Source organism: Dama dama, chromosome 5, assembly GCF_033118175.1.
Source record: "Dama dama isolate Ldn47 chromosome 5, ASM3311817v1, whole genome shotgun sequence".
Taxonomy (NCBI): domain Eukaryota; kingdom Metazoa; phylum Chordata; class Mammalia; order Artiodactyla; family Cervidae; genus Dama; species Dama dama.
The window spans coordinates 97486311-97505941 of record NC_083685.1 but is presented as its reverse complement, the minus strand read 5'-3'; the positions used below and the strand labels follow the sequence as shown (position 1 = coordinate 97505941).

At 43.0% G+C, this 19631-nt stretch overlaps 2 protein-coding genes across 4 annotated transcripts in view; one reads left to right on the top strand and one right to left on the bottom strand.

Annotated features, from left to right (window-relative positions):
- Positions 1-19631, top strand: part of NAA38 (N-alpha-acetyltransferase 38, NatC auxiliary subunit) — a 22856-nt gene extending 3225 nt beyond the window's left edge. For 2 of the 3 annotated variants that reach the window (XM_061143401.1, XM_061143400.1), the window contains exons 3-4: positions 19108-19294; positions 19468-19631. In XM_061143401.1, the coding sequence (XP_060999384.1) occupies positions 19108-19294; positions 19468-19580 (300 nt within the window). In that variant the 3' untranslated portion in view covers positions 19581-19631. Of the gene's footprint in view, positions 1-18289; positions 18925-19107; positions 19295-19467 lie in introns of those variants that run through there. The other variant, XM_061143399.1, reaches the window with a different exon arrangement.
- Positions 14168-18316, bottom strand: LOC133057196 (cytochrome b5 domain-containing protein 1). The gene is made up of 4 exons (XM_061143398.1): positions 18042-18316; positions 17885-17961; positions 17547-17765; positions 14168-17007 (listed from the first exon to the last, which is right to left on the bottom strand). Exons 1-4 carry the CDS (start codon positions 18199-18201, stop codon positions 16777-16779), a joined length of 687 nt encoding a protein of 228 aa, XP_060999381.1. The 5' UTR covers positions 18202-18316; the 3' UTR covers positions 14168-16776.

Here is a 19631-nt window from a genome sequence, read left to right as displayed (position 1 = left end):
GCCTCTGCCTGCCTGCCACGCGAACCATGAGCTGCAGGTGTGGGTGGCTAAAGGTGGCCATGTGCATCCCTGTACACACATTCATCATTCTCTCGAGTGTGCTTTGCATATGGATCTGTTCATTTGCCTGATTCTCCCTCTTGTCCAACTCCTCCTCTGCCTGCCTGCATCTCCTGTTCTCTTTTCTCTCCCTACTGACCTCTTGATTTTTCTTCTTCTCTCCTTGTTTCCCCCTGCCTCCCTACCTGCTTGCTCCTATTATGGTGTCTGCCTGCCTGCCTGTCTGCTCCTCCCTGACTGGCTGGCAGCCTCTTTCTCTCTCTGGTTGTCTGTCTGCTTCTCTGGCTGTTTGCCCACCACTCTCTCTCTAGCCATCTGTCTCCCCGCCTGCCTGTCTCTATCACTTTTTTAGTCTCCGTCTCTTGGTTTGTCTACCTTCCAGGCCCTACCATGGTTCCTTGTCTTGGTTTGCCTCTTATCTTGCCCTTCTACTTGTTTTTCTCCTTTATGCCTGTTGAGGTCACGGTATCTCCTTGCCTCCCTTCATGTCTGTCTGCTTGCTTGTCTACCCCACTTGTTTGCTGCTCTCCCACCATTTAATGCTTTTATCTTTTCAGTGTGTCTGTTTATCAGCTTTTTCTCCCTAGGCTTCCCCTATCCCAACATCCCATCAGTGTTTATGGTCTCACTACCACAGACCTGTCAGTGACCCCCTTGCCCCAAAACCTGCCTTCTTGCCATATCCCTTACCCTGCCTTCTTTCACTGCTTGCCTCTGTTTCAGTTCTTTCTTTTTCTTTTTATATTTCTGGTTCCTCACATAGTCTGCCTGCCTCAATCTTTTTGCCATTTTCCCAGTCTCTCCTTGTCTTTTTGTTTTTCTGTTTTCTAGCTACTTAGCTGGCTCTCGCTGTCCACATCTCTGCTTGCTTTTTTTTTTTCTTTTTTTTCTGTCAACTTTTAAATAGATAGTACATACAATAGGGCGTCCCAAGTGAAGCAGTGGTAAAGAATCCCACAGTGGTAAAGAATCAGCCTGCCGATGCAGGAGGCACAGGAGACACACACACACAGAGTACAAATTTCTTATAGAACTAAAAGTATTCTGTGTAAGAGTAAGCGTAAGCCTCCCTCCTATCCCCTTCTTCCTCTCCTCGGAGATAGTCAGTGTGCGTTCCTTGGATCTTGAGAGAGGAATCTATACATATATGTCTGCTTGCTTTTTGCTGTACTCCTTCCTTACTCTCTCCCAGTTTTGCTGGTTGCTTCTTCCTGTCAGTGTGTCAGTACTCCCTCCTACCTCACTGGGCTTGTCATTCCTTGCTTCTTGTCTTTTTGATTCTGTTTTATGGCACCTGTCTTTTTGATTGACTGCTTGCTAGTTACTTGCTTTTACTACCAGAACCTGAGGTGTGCTTAGGAAAGGCCTGTTGTCTCCTAATATCCTATTCTGCTCTGCGTTGTGAGTTATCCCAATGACTGCACAGCGTTGCTGGTGAAACCACTGGTGGTACCGAAAAATATCTTAAATATAGGAACAGTTAACAAACACAGATGGTTTGTAAGCTGAGCTCACATACACATGGAGTAGACAGGGTCCCATTCTCCTTTGCCCAAGTCTATATGAATTCTTTAAAGGAATATGAATCTAGATCCTTTTAGGCTCAGCAGCACCCTTAGGCTGTTGATCTAGACCTGTTCAAGAAGTTTGTCTTCCTCCTAGTCTAAAAGATTTTGCTTCTTGTTATAACTTTCTCCCTTTTTCATCCTTCCTTCTGACTCCTCTCACGTGTCACCTTAGAGATGTTATAACTCCTTGGGGTAAGCAGAGACAACAATCTGTATCCAGGTCTCTTCAGAAAAATGATGCTAATACTTTTACACACAGTGCACTATTCTTTCATTTCTGCTTTTTCACTGCCTGTATTCCTGAATTTAACTGTTTCAGCCTCTGTTTCTCTCCTCTTTTTCCCTCTTTCTCTCTTATTTCTCTTTTCTTGGTTCTCTTTTCCTCTTAACTGTCTTGGGCTCCATTCTAGCCTCTTTCTGATTGGCCACCTCCCTCTCTTCTGTCTGATTGGCTTGTATCCCTCCATCACCCCATCTGTCTGCTGGATTCTCCCTGTCTGCTTGCAGTAATGTATGTGATAGCACTTTATAAATTATAAAGCAATGTGTGATATAAAACGCTATTATCACTTTATCTCTTTTTTGTACTTACTGTTTTTCTTTCTCAGCCTGCTTTCCTTCTTTCTCCCCCTTTCTGTTTGTCTGTCTACATCCCTCTTGGTGATTTTGCCTACCTGTGTCAGTAATCCTTTCTCTCCTTGCCAGCCTGTCTGTTTTTTTTGCCATCCTTCTTCTCTGTTTGGCTCTTGTATCTCTTCTGTGTTTCCAGGTTCCTCTTTATTGTCTTTTAGCTGTCCATTCTGTCTGTCCTTAGTCCTTTTGTTTGTGCCTGTGTGTCTTGCTGTCTCTAGCTGCTTGTCTCCCTGCCTGTCAGTTCCAGAGCGGGCACTACTTTCTGCCTTTTTCTATCTTTCTGTACTTCAAAAAATAAAAAGAAAATAAAAAATAAAAATACCATATGACTAATTGGTAGGAGAGTTTTTTGTTTTTTTTTTAAATGAAAAGACCGTTACGATGAGAACAAGGAACTCAGGAGTGCAGTTGTCAAATACAAACCAAAAATTACATGCCCACCGCTGGTGCAAAAAAAAAAAAAAAAAAAACAACAAGAAAAGAATTGTAAGGGGCTCTGAAGCCAGTAATAAGATTAAAGCAAAAGCTAGAAACATCCAGAGCTATAGTTGCTAACCTTTTTTGTATCATAGAAAGTTATAAACCCTTTCCCCAGAAAAACAGTATCTACACGAAATACCACATATATGATCCTGAAACCTATGGAGCCCAGGTTACAACTCTGATGTAGGAAACCAATGAGAATGATTGATAGAGCAGAGGCATGAACTCAAGCAGCAAGCAGATCAAAGGACTGAAAAAGCACTTTGCAGTCTTATGATTTTTCTACCAAACGAGATGTTAAAGTGATTCCTAGTTGTCTTTTGAAATATAAAGGTTAGTGGTAATAATGAAAGGCATGTAAATGCTGAGGATTTTCTAGGCTTAACCATAGAATTTTAAAGATAGAAGGTCATCCAAACCAGTGTTTCCCAAATGGCTAAGTAAGATTGCCACTGGTCCTTTCCTGGGAAGCCCTGTCCTTTGTTCTGCGATTATATATTTATTATATTTATATAAAATAGGTAATATGCTATATTTATATGTAACAAATCTGCAATATATGTGTATATATCTATACATGCTAGTATATTTAACAGTATATTTATTTAAAATGTCTTTTCTAAAAATGAGGTAGATCTGTGTGGAAGGATGTCCATGATAGATTTTACAGAGAGAGAAGAAGAGAAAGGAAATGAATTTTTATACTTCTGTACAACTTGAAAATTTTTCAACATACAGGTACTGCTTTTATAGTTACAAAATGTTTTTAATATCTTTCTATGAGATAATGGTGATGGATATATATGGATGGATAATGGTTTGGGTTTTGTTGCTCTTAATGTCATTATTTAGCATAATAAAAAACAATTCCATGTTGATCACTAACTTTTTTTTAATGTTTTACTGGTCACTGTAATCTAAAAGTCTGGGATCTACTGCTTTAACCTAACTTCTTGATTTTGTGAAGAAAGAAATCTCAGTCCTTCATACATCATAGTCATGACTTGCCATGTTTACATGCTATACCTATACTGTTATATGCATACTGTTTTTCTTTAAGTCAATTCACTTTTCTTTAACTTAAATGGTCTTTAAAAAGCAAATTTTATATTAATAAATAATCCCATAAATCCTTCATTTGATGGCTTATTACAATTTCCTCAATTTATTTTAAAATACAAATAATCATTAAAAAGTCCATAAAAATAAAAGCAACCTGCATGCTACCAGTGGTATAAGTACTGTGTTTTAGGAAACATCACTTGAATTTTGTAGGTACAGAAATGGACCCAGATGGGGAAAGGATTGCCCAAGATCAAATTAGTTGTTAGGGACAGAAGCAGAACTTGAACCTGTATCTTAAAATTTCTAGTCTGCTGTTCTTTTTTCTGTCTATTAAATGACTTCTAAGTCAACGGATATTTTAGGGTTTTTTTTAAAGGAAGTAATATGTAGAATTAATGGTCACAATTATTACTTTATTGTCTGTTTAACAGCTCTACTACAGAACTGGCAATGGTCAGTTTAATTGTAAGTACATTACTAAACTTACATGTTTTCTGATACAGAGTTCCACCTCTTATCTACCTTAGAGAAACAACCATTATTACACTTGTGCATGAGGTGAAATGTACAAAGATGTTCATTACAACACTGTTTGTAATAGCAAACAATTAGAAACACTCTAAATCTCCAACAGTAATGAATAACTACACAGCAATCAAGAAAAATGAGTTACATCTACATAGTAAGATTCCTTACTGTATTGTTGAAAGGAAAAAAGCATGCTGTAAAATAATATAAACATTATGATATCATTTATGTTCAAAGAAACTAAAACCAATACTATATGTTTCAACAGATACATTTACATGTATATAAATTCCTTTAAAAAATTCTGGACATGTACATACCAAATTGGTCTCAGTGGTTACTTTTAGGAAATACTAGTCAAGATACTTAGCTTTATTGATAATTTTGAATTTTCACAATGAGAACGTATCATGTGTTACTTGTTTGTTACAAATTTATAGAGCCTAATGGCAACACAATGGATAGAGGAGCTTGGCGGCCTACAGTCCATGGGATTGCAGAATCCTACAGGACTAAGAGTCTAACACTTTCACTTTCAATGATTACATTAACAAATGAAGCCAAATGGGACAGAAAGTAGTGTGATTTCTCTAAAGAAATCATTTCCCACTCATCTCCTTAAACAGAAAAGTATGGAAACAAACTATAATCAGTGTATATAACGTAGTTAGACTTTTGAGAACAACAGTGAGGTTCTAGTTTAAAAACTAACTAAAATATTAAGGGTAGAAAAGAAAGTTATAGAAGGGCATATGTAATATGGTACCATTGATGAAAGGGAAAAAAATGTGGATTTTCATAGAATATTCCTAGAGGAATACACAAGAAACTGTAGTTATTACCCCTGGGAACGGAAACATTTTTTTCATTGTGCATCTTTTAAAGCAACTTGAAAAATTTTAGTGACCAAGGGGTTAGTTAGGAGGATGGAAGAGAACCGTTTGAGGTCAGACATAAACACACAAAAAAGTTAATTAAAGATATGTGGTAGTAAAAATAAAGTTCAGAGAAAAAAGCTCTTAGGGAGGGAAGGATTTTCAGATGTAGCTGTACTTGAAATAGGCCCCAAAAGATAACTAAGATTTATACGGCAGAGAGGAGGAAGAGTAGGTTTAAGTGGAGTAGGAAAGTATTTAGCAAGTAGTATGTGGACCTCATCTATCTAGAGTAGTAAGTTCATGATAGGAGATTTTTAATTTTTAAAATATATGTATTATTGAGAACTATTTCACAGGTTCAAAAGAGTATGTATCACATATATCAGCCACAGAGAACAGTAAAATGAACACATGTATCCAGTATTCGTTTAATAAATAGAGCATTAGTAATGTCTTTATTTTTAAAATATTTGTGTATTTATTTATTTGGCTGTGTCAGGTCTTGGTTGCAGCATGTGGGATCTTTCACTGGGGAACGTGCTCAGTAGTTGAGGCTCATAGGCTTAGTTGCCCCACAGCATGTGGGGATCTAAGTTCCCTGACCAAACCCAGGTCTCCTGCATTGGAAGATGGATTTTTAACCACCAAACCACCAGGGAAGTCCACGTTAGTAATATCTTCCAAGCCTCATAGTGGTCTTCCTTTCCCTAGCCTACCCTACCAGGATCCTGAATTTTGTGTTATCATTCACTTGCTTTTTCTCTATGATTAGTTCCATTCCCACCTGTAACTTTTTGCTTTTTAATCTAAGTATAGTTGATTTACAGTATTTCAGGTATACAGTAAGAACTTTGCTGGTAGTCCAGTAGTTAAGACTCCAAGTTTCCAATGTTGGGGGCACCAGTTTGATCCTTGGATGGGGAACTAAGATCCCACAAAATATATAAACAAGAAGTCTACATTCAGGTGTACAGCAAAGTGATTCAGTTATATATATATATTCTTTTTCAGATTATTTTCCATTATAGGTTATTATTATAAGATACTGAATATAGTTCCCTGTGCTATATACAGTAGGTCCTTGTTGTAATATGTTTTATATGTAGTACTGTGTATCTGTTAATCCCAAATTCCTAATTTATCCCTCCTCCCACCTGTAACTTTTTAATTTTGAAAAACTTCAAACCAACAGAAAAGTTGGAATACAATGAATACCCATTTACTTTTCAGTTAGATTTACTAATTTTTGACCTTTTGCCACAATGACAGGATTACATGAGCAAATGCTTATGATCTAATAATGTTAATTGCATAAAACAATATAAAGTCATGTATGTAGTATAGTCATGACTATGTAAGGAAAATATTAGAAGGAAGTGGTTAAGATGTTAATACTCGTTTCTGCTGAGTGATAGGAATAAGTGATTGTTGTTTTATATCTTTATGTTCTTCTACCTGGAATTTTCGGTAAACAACGCATATTCTATATGTGTTATAGAAAAAAATTTTAAATTTGTTTTAAAAATTAATTTTAAAAATATATGGAAAGAGAATAGGAGATAGTATCAAACATTCATTCATTCATGAAGTTTGGTAGTCCCAAAAAGTTAGTTTAAAACACAGTAATATGGAAAATAAACCTGGGTTCAGACATTGTACATCACTGACTCAATGGACATGAGTTTGAGCAAACTCTAGGAGATAGTGAAGGACAGGGAAGCCTGGCGTGCTGCAATCCTTGGGGTCACAGAGAGTTGGACATGACTTAGTGACTGAACAGCAACACAGATCTTTTATCTGAAGGAATCTAATTCTTTTTCTCCAAGGTTGTTTCCAGATTCACCCATCTTCTGTGAAAAGCTCCTATTTCTTTAAGGCTCCAGTAGTCTGACTGTTAGACCCCTCCACTTCTCTCCCTGGCTGTCATCTGCTTTCCTCCTTTATTGAAGACTGACCCCTGGCTCCATCCTGCCCTTGATATCCTATGTAGAGATCTTTCTCGCCATTCCACTTTTCTCTCCCACCTCTAGGAACTAGTATATTCTTACGTCTTCTGAAAAAAATAGTACTTTTTCTGAAATACTGACTTCAAGCCTCTTACTTTGGCTGGAGCTTTCTATCCTTCCAGCTCTCTCTTTTATTCACTATTCTTGGACCCATGAAACCCTGTAATACCTTAATTCCTCCATTTTGTCCTAATCGGCTCCACCATGTCCTCATATACTTCTGGGAGACAGATCATCAGATGAGAACTCCCTTGAAATACTGACACTAAAACTACATATTTAACTGTATTCATATTCGTCCTTTCCTCCTTCCTGTTCTGTCCAAAGCTAATACCTACACTTGGGCTCCCAGCCTTGCCACCTTCCCAGCTGTAATGATTAACAGTGATCCCCTAACTCTCCTTTGTCTCCCATTCTACTTGCTCCTTGCCAACCATATTTATTTTCTTTCTCTTAACAATATAGGCTTTTAAAATATTTTTTTATTTATTTGGCTGCGCCGGGTCTCAGTTGTGGCGTGTGGGATCTAGTTATCTGACCAGAGATTAAACCCAGCCTCCTGCATTGGGCATACGGAGGCTGGGCCACTGGACCACCACAGAAGTTCCCCCCAACCATATTCAAATCTCAACTAACTTTAAGAGAGACGCTCTGGACCTTTTAGCTGCCACCCTACCTCACTGCATGCCCACTCATAGCCACACTTCCTGAAAGAATTCTCTACACTCAAATGGTCTACCTTACTTGCCCGCTCATTTTCCAACCCTCTGCCCAGCCTTTGCCTGCTCATGGGCCCTTTCACCACCTAGCTCTCTGGATAGGAAGAGTTATTTTAATTTCAGAGGAAATGATGTGATTAATAAATTAAAATTAATTTTTAAAAAACTGCCATGTTCCAAAACTGCATAACTCCTAATAGGTGTTCCATAGCCAAGTAAGGAAGAGTTTGAGCTCTGGGTTCAGGTAGCATCTGAAATTAAGTTCTGCCACTTACTAACAGTGACCCTGGGGAAGCAGCTTATCCCACGCGTCTCAGCTCCCTTATCTGTCAAGCAGGGATATAAGTGCTTGCTTCACTGGGCTGCAGTGAAGATCACTGAACTAACTTACATAAGGCACTGGCTGTAAGGCACTTGGTAGCAGGTAGCTAGTGTTCTAAACAATCACGTGTACTATTAGCCATTTCTCACTTCAGAGAGATCCACTTAAGATGCTTGCAAGGTGTGAGGCTTTATGACCTGGGTTATGAGCAGCACCTTAAACTGAAGGAGCAAAGGGCTGACTTTAATTATTCCTGTTCCCAACAGTTGGCTCCATTTCCTCACTTTCCTCTGCTTTTTTAAATAAGCTCAGTTCTGGTGTCATGTGAAACAAACCACATTTTACTATGCTCAGTTCTCCTAATGGAGGCACAAACACTGTTGTTAGGTTGGAAACCAGTTAGTCACAGACATGGTCTACTAATTTTCCAATCATGACAGATGTTACCTGGATGCTAAATAATGTCGAATCTCAGGAAATCCCAAGGAAAGCATTCATTAGTAAATAAGGAATGGATCGCATAAGGAAAGGGAAAGAAAGTGAAAAATCTTGAGTGTCTGTCCCGAGGACCTTTTATACTGCTAGGCATTTCCCCATACCTTATCATATTTAATCTTCTCAACAACAGTATAAGGTTTCTTTTTAAGTGACCATGACCTGGTTTATGCCTGTTGTCCTTAGTGCATCTCTACTTCTTTTGTTCATGTTTTGTGATTGAAGAAATGGAACCTAAATGAAGGATATTCTGTGTGTAGTTACGAAGCCAGAAAGCGCCTTCCTCTGCAGCCGGAATTCTGTGAAGACCTCATTCATGCCTCATCCATCCACTGTCTTCTCTAAGGCACCACTGTTTTGCTGTTGCTAAATCTGTGGACGCTCAAGTCCTCACCTTACTCGACTGTGTGACGTTTCATACTGTTGACTGTTCTCTCCTCGCAAATACTCTCTCTTTGGCTTCACCAGCACCATTTTCCAGGGTCTCTCTTACCACTTTGGCTCATCCTTCTGAGTTTCCTTCTCCTCCTCTCCCTTAGATACTGTTCCTCCAAGGTCTTCCATGTAGATCACACTTTATTCTTGAAGTGATCTCATCTTTGACTTTGGTAATAGTTACTGCTGATAATTTAACTCTATTCAGGATCTCATACCACATACCTGGTAAGATCTGGACATCCGTTATTTCCATGCTCCAGAGTTACTTCAGACAGCTAACTAAAAACGCATCACCTTCCTTCCCCATGAAACTCTCCTTCTAATCATTTCCCTCCTCTGTCAGTGGATGCATCATCCTCTTGGTCACCCAGACCCAAAACTTGGGTGTCATCCTTGACTCCTCCCCCTGCCTCAGACCCTTCCCAATAGAATACTGGGTTGTGCAGTTCTCTCTTGAGTTCATCTTCTCTGACCTCCACTGCCACAAACTTCATGCCAGCCACCTTTCTTCTCTTCCCTGAACTGCTGTAATGGCACCATCTCCCTGTCTCCACTTTGTTCTTTTTCTCCCCTCGCATCCATTCTCTCTTGACATTGTAGTCAAGTCACCTTTTCAAAAATGCAATTCTGGAGAAGGAAATGGCAACCCACTCCAGTGTCCTTGCCTGGAGAATCCCAGCGATGGCGGAGCCTGGTGGGCTGTCATCTGTGGGGTCTCACAGAGTCGGACACGACTGAAGCGACTTAGCAGCAGCAGCAGTGACTATATAACATCCAGCTGAAGACTAGCAGGGGGGTACTCTTTCTGCCCCCTTCTGATGCCTATGTCAGAAGCTTTCTCTATCTCTTTTATGCTTTAATAAAACTTTATTACACACACAAAAAAACAAAAATGCAATTCCGATCATGACAGTCTCCTTATAAAACCCTTAACTCCAACTTGTATGCTTGAAAGGGTGAATTTTATAGTATGTGAACCATATCTCAATTAAGAAAAACAAAAACAAAAAACCTGGTTTACAAAGTCTCACAGGACCTGTTCCGGCCTCAGTGCCTCTTAATTGCCCACCCTCTTCAGGCCTCCCATCTCTTGTTGGTCTCCTCTTGGAGACTGCACTTCCTTCCTCTTGGAGTTCTGCACTTCCTTCTGCCTCTGAGCTCTCCACACAACCTCACCTCTAAACTATGCACTCTGTGCTGTCTGTTCTTCCTCCCACCCTCTCACCTCTTCACTTGGCTACCTCCTCCTTGTCCTTCCAGTCTCAGCTGGAGACGATACTTCTCCAAAAAGCCTTCCAAGTGATCTCCCCAGACTGGGATTAGATACTTCTAAAGCATTTCATACTCAGCCCTTTTGTAGTATTTGTAACATTATATGTGTTCACTTTATGAATGTTGAGTAACTGCTCTGGGTTGAGCATGGGGCTGGGTGCTGAATATTGATCATGTCTCTGTTCCCCCTGGAGCTTATACTCTAAAAAGGGAGGAATATGGACATTAAAGAACAAATTACACTAGATATTTTTATTGTAATTATGATGTTTCATGGCAGCCTGAGAGGGTGTGATGAAAGAGTTGACATAATTGAAGGGACCAGGGAAGACTTCTCTGAAAAAGTGACATTTAAGCAAAGACTTAAAAAAAAAAAAAAAAAAAGCAAAGACTTTTAAGGGCAGCTGTTGGCCAAGTGATGAGTGGAGGGTGGTGTTCATGCAGAGAAACAGCATGTTAGAAGGCCCTGGCAGAAAGGAGCTTGGAGGAGGGTCAGAAACTGATAAAGAGGAGCCTAGGGGAGGGATGGATTGGGTGTTACAAATTAGCAGATGCAAACTATTATATATGGGATGGACAAAGAACAAGGTCCTACTGTATAGTGCAGGGACCTATGTTCAGTATCCTATAATAAACCATAATGGAAAAAATGAAAAAGAATATATACACACATATATAGATATGTATATGGGGCTTCCCAAGTGGCACTAGTGGTAAAGAACCTGCTTGCCAATGCAGGAGACATAATAAGAGACGTGGGTTCAGTCCCTCAGGAAAATCTCCTGGAGGAGAGTATGGCAACCCACTCCAGTATTCTTGCCTGGAGAATCCCATGGACAGAGGAACCTGGTGGGCTATAGTCCATAAGATCTCTCTGTGTATATAACTGTATATAACTGAATCACTTGCTGTGTAGTAGAAATTAACACAATGTTGTAAATCAACTGTACTTCAATAAAATAGATGTAAAATTGAAAAAAGAAGAGTCTGGAAGAGCCAGATCATGCAGGGCCTTGAGGACAGTAGTAAGGGTGTCTGTCCTATGTTTAAAGCCTTTGAAGACTTTAAACAGGGGAATTTTAAAAGCTTCCTCCTAAGGACCTACTGTGTAGCACAAGGAACTCTACTCAATATTCTGTAATGCCCTATATGGGAAAAGAATGTAAAGAGTAAATATATGTATATGTGTAACTGATCCACTTGGCTATACACCTGAAACTGACACACATTTTAATCAGTTCAGTTTAGTCGCTCAGTCGTGTCCGACTCTTTGCGACCCCATGGACTGCAGCACGCGAGGCCTCCCTGTCCATCACCAACTCCCGGAGTTTATTCAAACTCGTGCCCATCCAACCATCTCATCCTCTGTCGTCCCCTTCTCCTTCCACCTTCAATCTTTCCCAGCATCAGGGTCTTTTCAAATGAGTCAGCTCTTCGTGTGAGGTGGCCAAAGTATTGGCATTTCAGCTTCAGCATCAGTCCTTCCAATGAATATTTAGGACTGATTTCCTTTAGGATGGACTGGTTGGATCTCCTTGCAGTCTAAGGGACTCACAAGTCTTCTCCAACTCCTCAGTTCAAAAGCATCAATTACATGCCAGTAAAAAATAAACACAAACAAAATACTTCCTTTGGCTGCTTTGTACAAGTGGAAGCAAAATGACCGGTTAAGAGCTTCACAAACTTGTATGAATCTCCCGCTATCCTGTAAGCTCCTTGAGGGCAGAAGTTGTGTCTTACTATTTAGTGTATTCACAGAGTCCAGTATTGTGCCTGATACATTAGCAGATGCTCAGTATTGGGTTAATGAGTTGAAGAAGTGGATGTTGGGGCCAGGATTCCAACTTTGGTTTTCAGAAAGACTCAAAACCCCACTGCTACCTAAGACTGACTGGATGTCCCTCCTTTTGCCTCCAGGGCATCTGTGGTCAATTGTATTTTCCAAAAATGGCCACAATAATAACTCATATCCAACATGTTTTTATTACAGTGTGACTTTGACACTTCCCACTGAGAAGTGAGGCCTAGTTCCTTCCCCTTGAATTTGAGATGAGGTTATAAAAAGTGCTTGAGTTCCTCCTGGTTCTCTTGGGAGACTTGCTCTTGGAACTGAGCTACCATGCCTTGAGGAAGCCCACCCAAGCTGAGAAGGGGCCCTCATGGAGAAGAGCCCATAGATGGCATCAACTTTACAGCTGTTTGCAAGTGAGCTGTTTTGAAAGTGAATTCTCCAGCTTCCAGTAATCTACGCAGTTGACACCTTATGGAGTGAAAATGAGCTGTCCCCACTGAACCCTGCCCAGGTTACAGACTCAGCAAAATTAGTGATGGTGGTTGTTTGAAGCCACTTTGGGGATGGTTTTAAGCAACAGTAGGTGACTGGAACAGTGGCCTATGTTTGTCATGCAGGGAGGTGATGCCGCTCAGTGTGGCCTATTACTATCTTGTTTCAAAGATATCAGGTTGAAGTAGACCATTGAGGCAGGTGACAGGAATCCTGGGACCACACTGTATTGTCACCTTTGATATTTTACTTTTGGGGTCTTTATGATTGTGCTTATGTGTATACTATTTCAGGGTCAGGGGCTGGGCCATTTTGAGACTAAGATGGAAATTATAGCACTTTTCTCCAAAATCATACACATCTCCATCTCTGCAGATGCAGACATAAACACATACACCTAATATTTAGAAATCATTTCTGCAGGCCCAGGCTAATTGTGATTTGCCATAATTTTGTCCTTTACCATTCATTTACCTTTTCATGTGTGCATGTTGTAGCCCATTGAGTGAGCAAGCTTCCTGCAAAGGATATGTGCATCTAGTGACTGAGGCTTGTGGGAAATATTCACCAGGTGAATTCTTTGAAGCTGCAGTGATCTGCTTAGGATAGGAAACTGTTCTTTCAATATACCACCCCCACCCCACCTCCCTCCAAAACGAGAGACCACCACAGAAGGACCTGAAGCCTACACTCATGTTCTATTTAGAATCTAGGTTTTAGGAACAGGCATTATTCACATACTCTTCATGCAAATATCCAGTCTTGGATATCTAGAGAATCAAGGTAGTGCCCAGTAGAAAGCTTTATACAAGCACAACAAAACCCACTAAGAATAAATGAACATACTCTATTATCTGAAAAATTTTTTATCTTTATCCCTTCCATAGTTCTGTGCCTCACCCTGTACACACCCACTCCTGTAATTAGACCCCCTTCATGGCCTATCCCGTGAGTTTTGTCAAACTACACTCCTTTTCTGGCATGTGCTTATGAAAAAAATTAAAAACAGGAATAAACCTAATGCTAACAGAATAGTGGCCATGTTGTTTTCTCTTTTTTTCTGATCCTTTCCTCCCACCTATGCATTTCCATGGGCTACCTTTAATCCTAACCTGTTTAGAAGTTGGAAGTGTTTTTTCCTCCTCCAGGCCCCTCTCCCTTCACTCTATAGGTGACTACAGCCACCTGGTGGCCATATAGAGAAAAGACAGGTCGATTGCCCCAAAAAATCTCTGTGAGGGGACGAACTTCTATGGAGTCACTTTTGGTCTTGGATCTATGGCAAGGAAGGAAAAAAACCCGTAGACAGAGGTTACAGTTTGGGACCCATCCTATTTCTTGGTCCCATCTTGCTCCCCAGGACACAGCATCCATCCACTAGTTATTACAGGCAGAGGAATTCACTTAACGTTTGAGTTCATTCATCAAAATTTATTGCGTAGCAACTGTGTGCCCAACACTGGGAATACAGCAGTGAACAAGATGGACATGCTATCTGCCCTTGTGAGTTTACAATCTAGCAGCCAGCCAATTAACATCCATAATGTTAACATTACTATTGTAATAAGTGCTCTGAAATAGGCCTGGTGCTAAGAGAAGATTTAACAGAAAGTCTTGACCTACATCAAGAAATCAGACAAGGTCTCTGTGAGGAAGTAACACTTAGCAAGGTGGGAAATGGAAGAGTGTTGCAAGCAGGGAGAACAGCGTGTGTGCCGGCTCTGAGGCAGAAAGGCATTTAGTGAACAGAAACCCAACCAGTGTGACTGGGAGGTAGGGAATGAAGATGGGATGATGCCAGGTAGAGGCTGATTTATGCAAGGTCTTTGGACTTAGGATTTTATTCCAGAAGCAACTGGAAGCCCCTGGGATATCTGCAGGAGGAAAGTTAGATGTTTAGGTTTGTTTCTCAGAGCTCACTCTGCTCTGTGTGGATGCTGTTGTTTAGTCACAAAGTTGTGTCCGACTCTTTGACATGGACTGCAGCCTGTCAGGCTCCTCTGTCCGTGGGATTCTCCAGGCAAGAGTACTGGAGTGGGATGCTATTTTCTTCTTCAGAGGATCTTCCCAATCCAGGAATCAATCTGCATCTCCTGCTTTGGCAGGTGGATTCTTTACCACTGAGCCACCAGGGAGGACAGAAGTGGATATGGGAGGACTGGTTAGGAAGCACTCCAGACCAGAAGTAATGACAGCTTTGAGAAAAGCAGATGGATCCCAGAGATATTTAGGTGATAGGATCTGCTTGGAGAGTGACTGTGTGTGAGGACAGGGATGTGTGTCTGGCGAGAGGTACTGAAGTAGGAAATGTGGAAAGAGGGGCAAGTTTGGGCAGATCCCATAGGCACAGGCACCAAGGCCAAGGCTAGAGCAACAGCATAGTTTTGGTTCTCAAATAGTTCCCGGGTTTAACTGAGCAAACAAGATACACATGAAACAGCTGCAGAGTTGATGAAAGGTCAAAATGATTGAGATAATTCATGGATTCTGTCATTACATGGGACTGAATGGAAGTCTCATTCTGTCTCAGTGAATTCACACACTGCTGAAGCCAAAGGGGGACACAGACGTCCCTACCTCTGTCCATGCCATTCCTAATCAGCCCCTCAGCACTCCTGTGCAGCCCACCCACTGTCTCCTAGGGGGCCACCTTCCAGGAAGATGCACTAACAATCTCCCTGCTTCTTTTTTTTGCCTGAAACTGTCAAGAAATTCACCTGTTATTCTCATTTCCCCTTCCCTGCTTAGGTCATAGGGGACTAAATCTGGCTACTGCCCTCCATGGTTGTTCTCTTTTGAGAACTTAGTTAGCTTAGTTGACTTAGTTAGCTTCTCCCTTTGCATCACCCCTGTCAAGCCCCTTCTTGCAGAGTCACCATCTGGCAAGGCCAACTCCATCTTCCTCACCTTCCCATCAGAGGCACAGGCCCATCATGAATATACATGCCAATGCTTCCTTTTTGTACCCCATGTGGATACACTTTTGTACCCAAAGTGGCCTATCCAGTGGCCCTTACCCACTCTCGTTTTCCTGGAGTCAGTATATACCCACCTCTGTGCCTCAGAAGAGTCAGAGGAAAGGTTTGCTGTGGGTTTAACCATGAAGTAGCCTCAACAGCTGTTATTTAGCTGACACTTGGCCTTCCCTGTGTCCTCTCTGCCACAGGAGAACTCTGCTAACTCCCTTCCAGAGACAATAACTCCAACAAACAAAAAAACCACACCATGGCTGACTACACAATAGGCCTATAGGTTCCCATTATGCAGTAAGCTGGGACACTGACATATTCTCTTCATATTGAAAAGAACACGGACTTTGGAATTGGAAAGACCTGCATTTACATTCTGGTTGTGAACTAGTGTACCTTCTGTGCAATTAAGCTTCTTGCTAAGCTTCAGAAGATTTATCTGTAGAACAGTGGGAATGGTATCTGTCTTATGGGTAGTTATATTAAATTAGCATATATAGCATAATATTTGGCCTGAATTACCTGGTGACCATTCACTCCCCCTCTTCCTCTTCAGTTTCAGCTGCCAAATACTATTCAGAAGAAAGACTAACCAGTTTTGTGTGGCCAGTGGCAGATATCTCCTCTTCCTGTCTTTGTAAATCCCATCTTCCTGCAGCTATGCCATTTCCATCATTGCCAGAAAAGTTCTTCCACCCCTCATCCCTGTGTAGAACTTCTCTTTCTCTTACTATGGATAAGTTTTGCCTGAGCTCTATTTGACTATCCTCTTCTACATCTCCCTGATCTAAGATACCTTATTTTCTTGTATCATTCCTAAAAATGAATCCATTTCTAGCATTCTCCCTAGCTTTCTCAGAGTAAATGCTAATGAACCTGAGGAACAGGATCTTTACACTTCATTAGGGCATGGGAACCTCATGCCAGCTCCCAGAGTGGAAAGAAGGTCTAGGTCCAGGCATCGCCCCTCCCCATCCCCACCTCTTTTCCTCCAGGGCACAGAAACAGCTAAACTCCAAATCTGTCTTGAGTCTACAGGAGCATACGCCTCCCGTCCTATAGTTCTGTGAGGTCATCATTGAAGTACAGCAGTACTGCAGGTGTGTAAAGTGTACTGTCCATATTGAGGTAATCAAATTCTTCCTGCTGATCCTGGATCCCATTCTCCTCCAGAGTATAATCCATGTTCAGGTTCTTGCCTTCATATTTCCACGTGTAGCTGGCAGCATGTGCATTATAGGGGAGATAGCGGTGTAGGATTTCCCACATCGATTCCAGGGCCCCCACCTGGAGAACATGAAAGCACCCCACCCCAGAATTCTGGGTGGAACACACACACACAAAGCAAAGGCCAGAAGCCCAAAAGGCGACAGAGCTGGGGTTAGGGTGCTTCCCTTGGCAGATAACAGCAGATTAAGGCACTCCACGGTCCCAGAAATAAAGCTGAAGCTCCAGCATACAATGAATGGCCCCTGCGTCCTACCTGCCTTTGTGGCAGCCACTTCTAATAAACAGATGGCCCAAACGTCACTGCCCTGACCTCATCCCCACAATCAAGTAGACTAATAAGAGTACACTTGCAACTGCTGTACAAAAACACAGCACGAAAGAGCTTCTGAGGACCACCATCACTAAGATGTACAAACTGTCGCCCTCGGCTCGAATTCCCAACCCCCAGGACCCAGGTAACCTTTCCTCCGTTACCCCTAAAAGGGAAGAAAACACAGCTTTCATTGGCTGTGGAGAGCTGCTGGCCTGCAGAGCTGTTTGGAGTTTTGCTGGGGTTCTTAGTTCCCTCTATTCTGCCCCCAGGCACCAGTTCTCACCTCCAGTGTGTGCTCTTGCGACGTGAGCGTGTTAATGATGCGGATATTCCGGGTCTTGGCGGACAGCCGCCCCACCTCATAACGCGACCCTTGCCACCAAGGCTTCCCGAAATCATTGGCCCAGTCCGAACGGGGTAGCTGAGGCGGCACGTGCAGAAAGCGGCCCCGGGGGGTGCGGTATCTCAGGGAACCGGTCAGCGGATCTATGTGCTTGCGGATCTTTAAAGCAGGGGAGGAGGGTGGGAGCAGTTACTATCTCGGGCTCTGGTTGGCCTCTATTTTTCCTCTTCACCCTCCAGCGCCTCCTCCCCTCAACCCCAGTTTCCAGAAGAACTCACGTCTCTGGTTTTCGGATCAAACCAGTGGCTGATATCCTGGCCTGCCACTTCCACGATGGGTTTCAGCAGCAAGTCTCCTGGGAAGGAGCAGCCGCCGTCAGTGCTAGCCATCCAAGAATCACACACCCCCGACGCTGGCCCAAATTGTGGCCCTTACCCTTGTACTCCTGTGCCAACGGGGTTAGGTTGTACACGTTTCCCAGGTAAGACACCCAGAGGTCTTCCGGCTGGTTATGTTGGGCCACCTCGGCAGGCGTGAAATAGCGACGTTGAAAATACTCAAAGTTTGGCCCGGCCACTAGGCCCCGGCTTGGCATAGCTCTTGCTCTATTGCTCACTGACTTTAGTTGCTTCCTCGTTTTTCAGCACGCACTCACTACTGCATCCTCCCTCGTCCGGTAGCTAAGGCGAGCGCGTTTATCCGCTGACATGGAAACCATTGTTCCTTTCCGGCCACCGTCCACTGAGATTAAACGCTGTACAGGCAACGAGGGGCGTGGGCTGCGGGTGCTCATGGGAAACGTAGTCCGATTCCGGCGTTCAAGTAATTGTGTCCTCAAGCGGTCCGAGGGAAAGAGAACACACTTCGTTTTAATTCATTCAGTGGTCTGGGCTACAGGACTCTTTAGAACAGACTATCTCGCGAGGCAGGAAAAAAAAAAAAACGAAGCGGAGGAGTGTAATTATGAAATTGTCGCTAAATTCCAGTGGGACCGGTAAGAATCTAGAGAGTTGAAAAATTCTCGCGATATCGTAATACGTCCGGCGTAATAGGCCTCCTTGAGCCGCAGCACTGGTGTAGGAGAAGCTCGCGAGATCTCTGTAGTTGCCGAAGAGACGAAAACCTGGAGAGGTGATCTCGCGAAAGAAAATAGGTCGGGAGCGCTCGCGAGATCTCAAACCACCGGACTCAAAAGGTTCTTAGGAAGTTGAAGGGCTTGTAGGAGGCCCGGGAACAAATGGCCGGAGCTGGACCAACGATGCTGCTACGAGAGGAAAATGGCTGTTGCAGCCGGCGTCAAAGCAGCTCCAGCGCCGGGGTTAGCTCGGGTTCTGGGATTGAGGGGCTGTCGGGGAGCAAGATGGGGGAACGGAAGGGGAACTGCAGGTCCCGGCAGCCTCTGGGCTTCGTGTGAGCGCCCCGCAGGCTGTCGGGAGCTGTGGTTCCGCGGGCGGGCTGCAGCCGGGCGGCGCGGTCTGAGCGCCTGTCCCGCCCCGCACAGGACTCAGACGGGGAGCGCGAGGAGGACTCGCCGGCTGCGCGCGCTAGGCAGCAGCTGGAGGCGCTGCTCAACAAGACTATGCGCATTCGCATGACAGATGGACGGACCCTAGTCGGTTGCTTCCTCTGCACTGACCGTGACTGCAACGTTATCCTGGGCTCGGCGCAGGAGTTCCTCAAGCCGTCGGGTTAGTGCTCAGGGACTGCACACCCACCGGGGAATGCGGCGGAGCCTCACGCAAGGCATTTCCCCTAAAGTGCCTGGCCGCACACCTTATTTTCTGGGGCTAGAAGTCGTGGCTCAGAGGGGGCGTGGCTACCCTGTCCTGCCTCCCTAATGCTCTCTGACTCTTCTTTCTAGATTCCTTCTCTGCCGGGGAACCCCGTGTCTTGGGTCTGGCCATGGTACCTGGACACCACATCGTTTCTATTGAGGTGCAAAGAGAGAGCCTGGCGGGGCCTCCCTATCTCTGAGCCCTGTCGCACGTGCCTTTCAGTCCTCATTAAACCTGTAACTGACCGTAA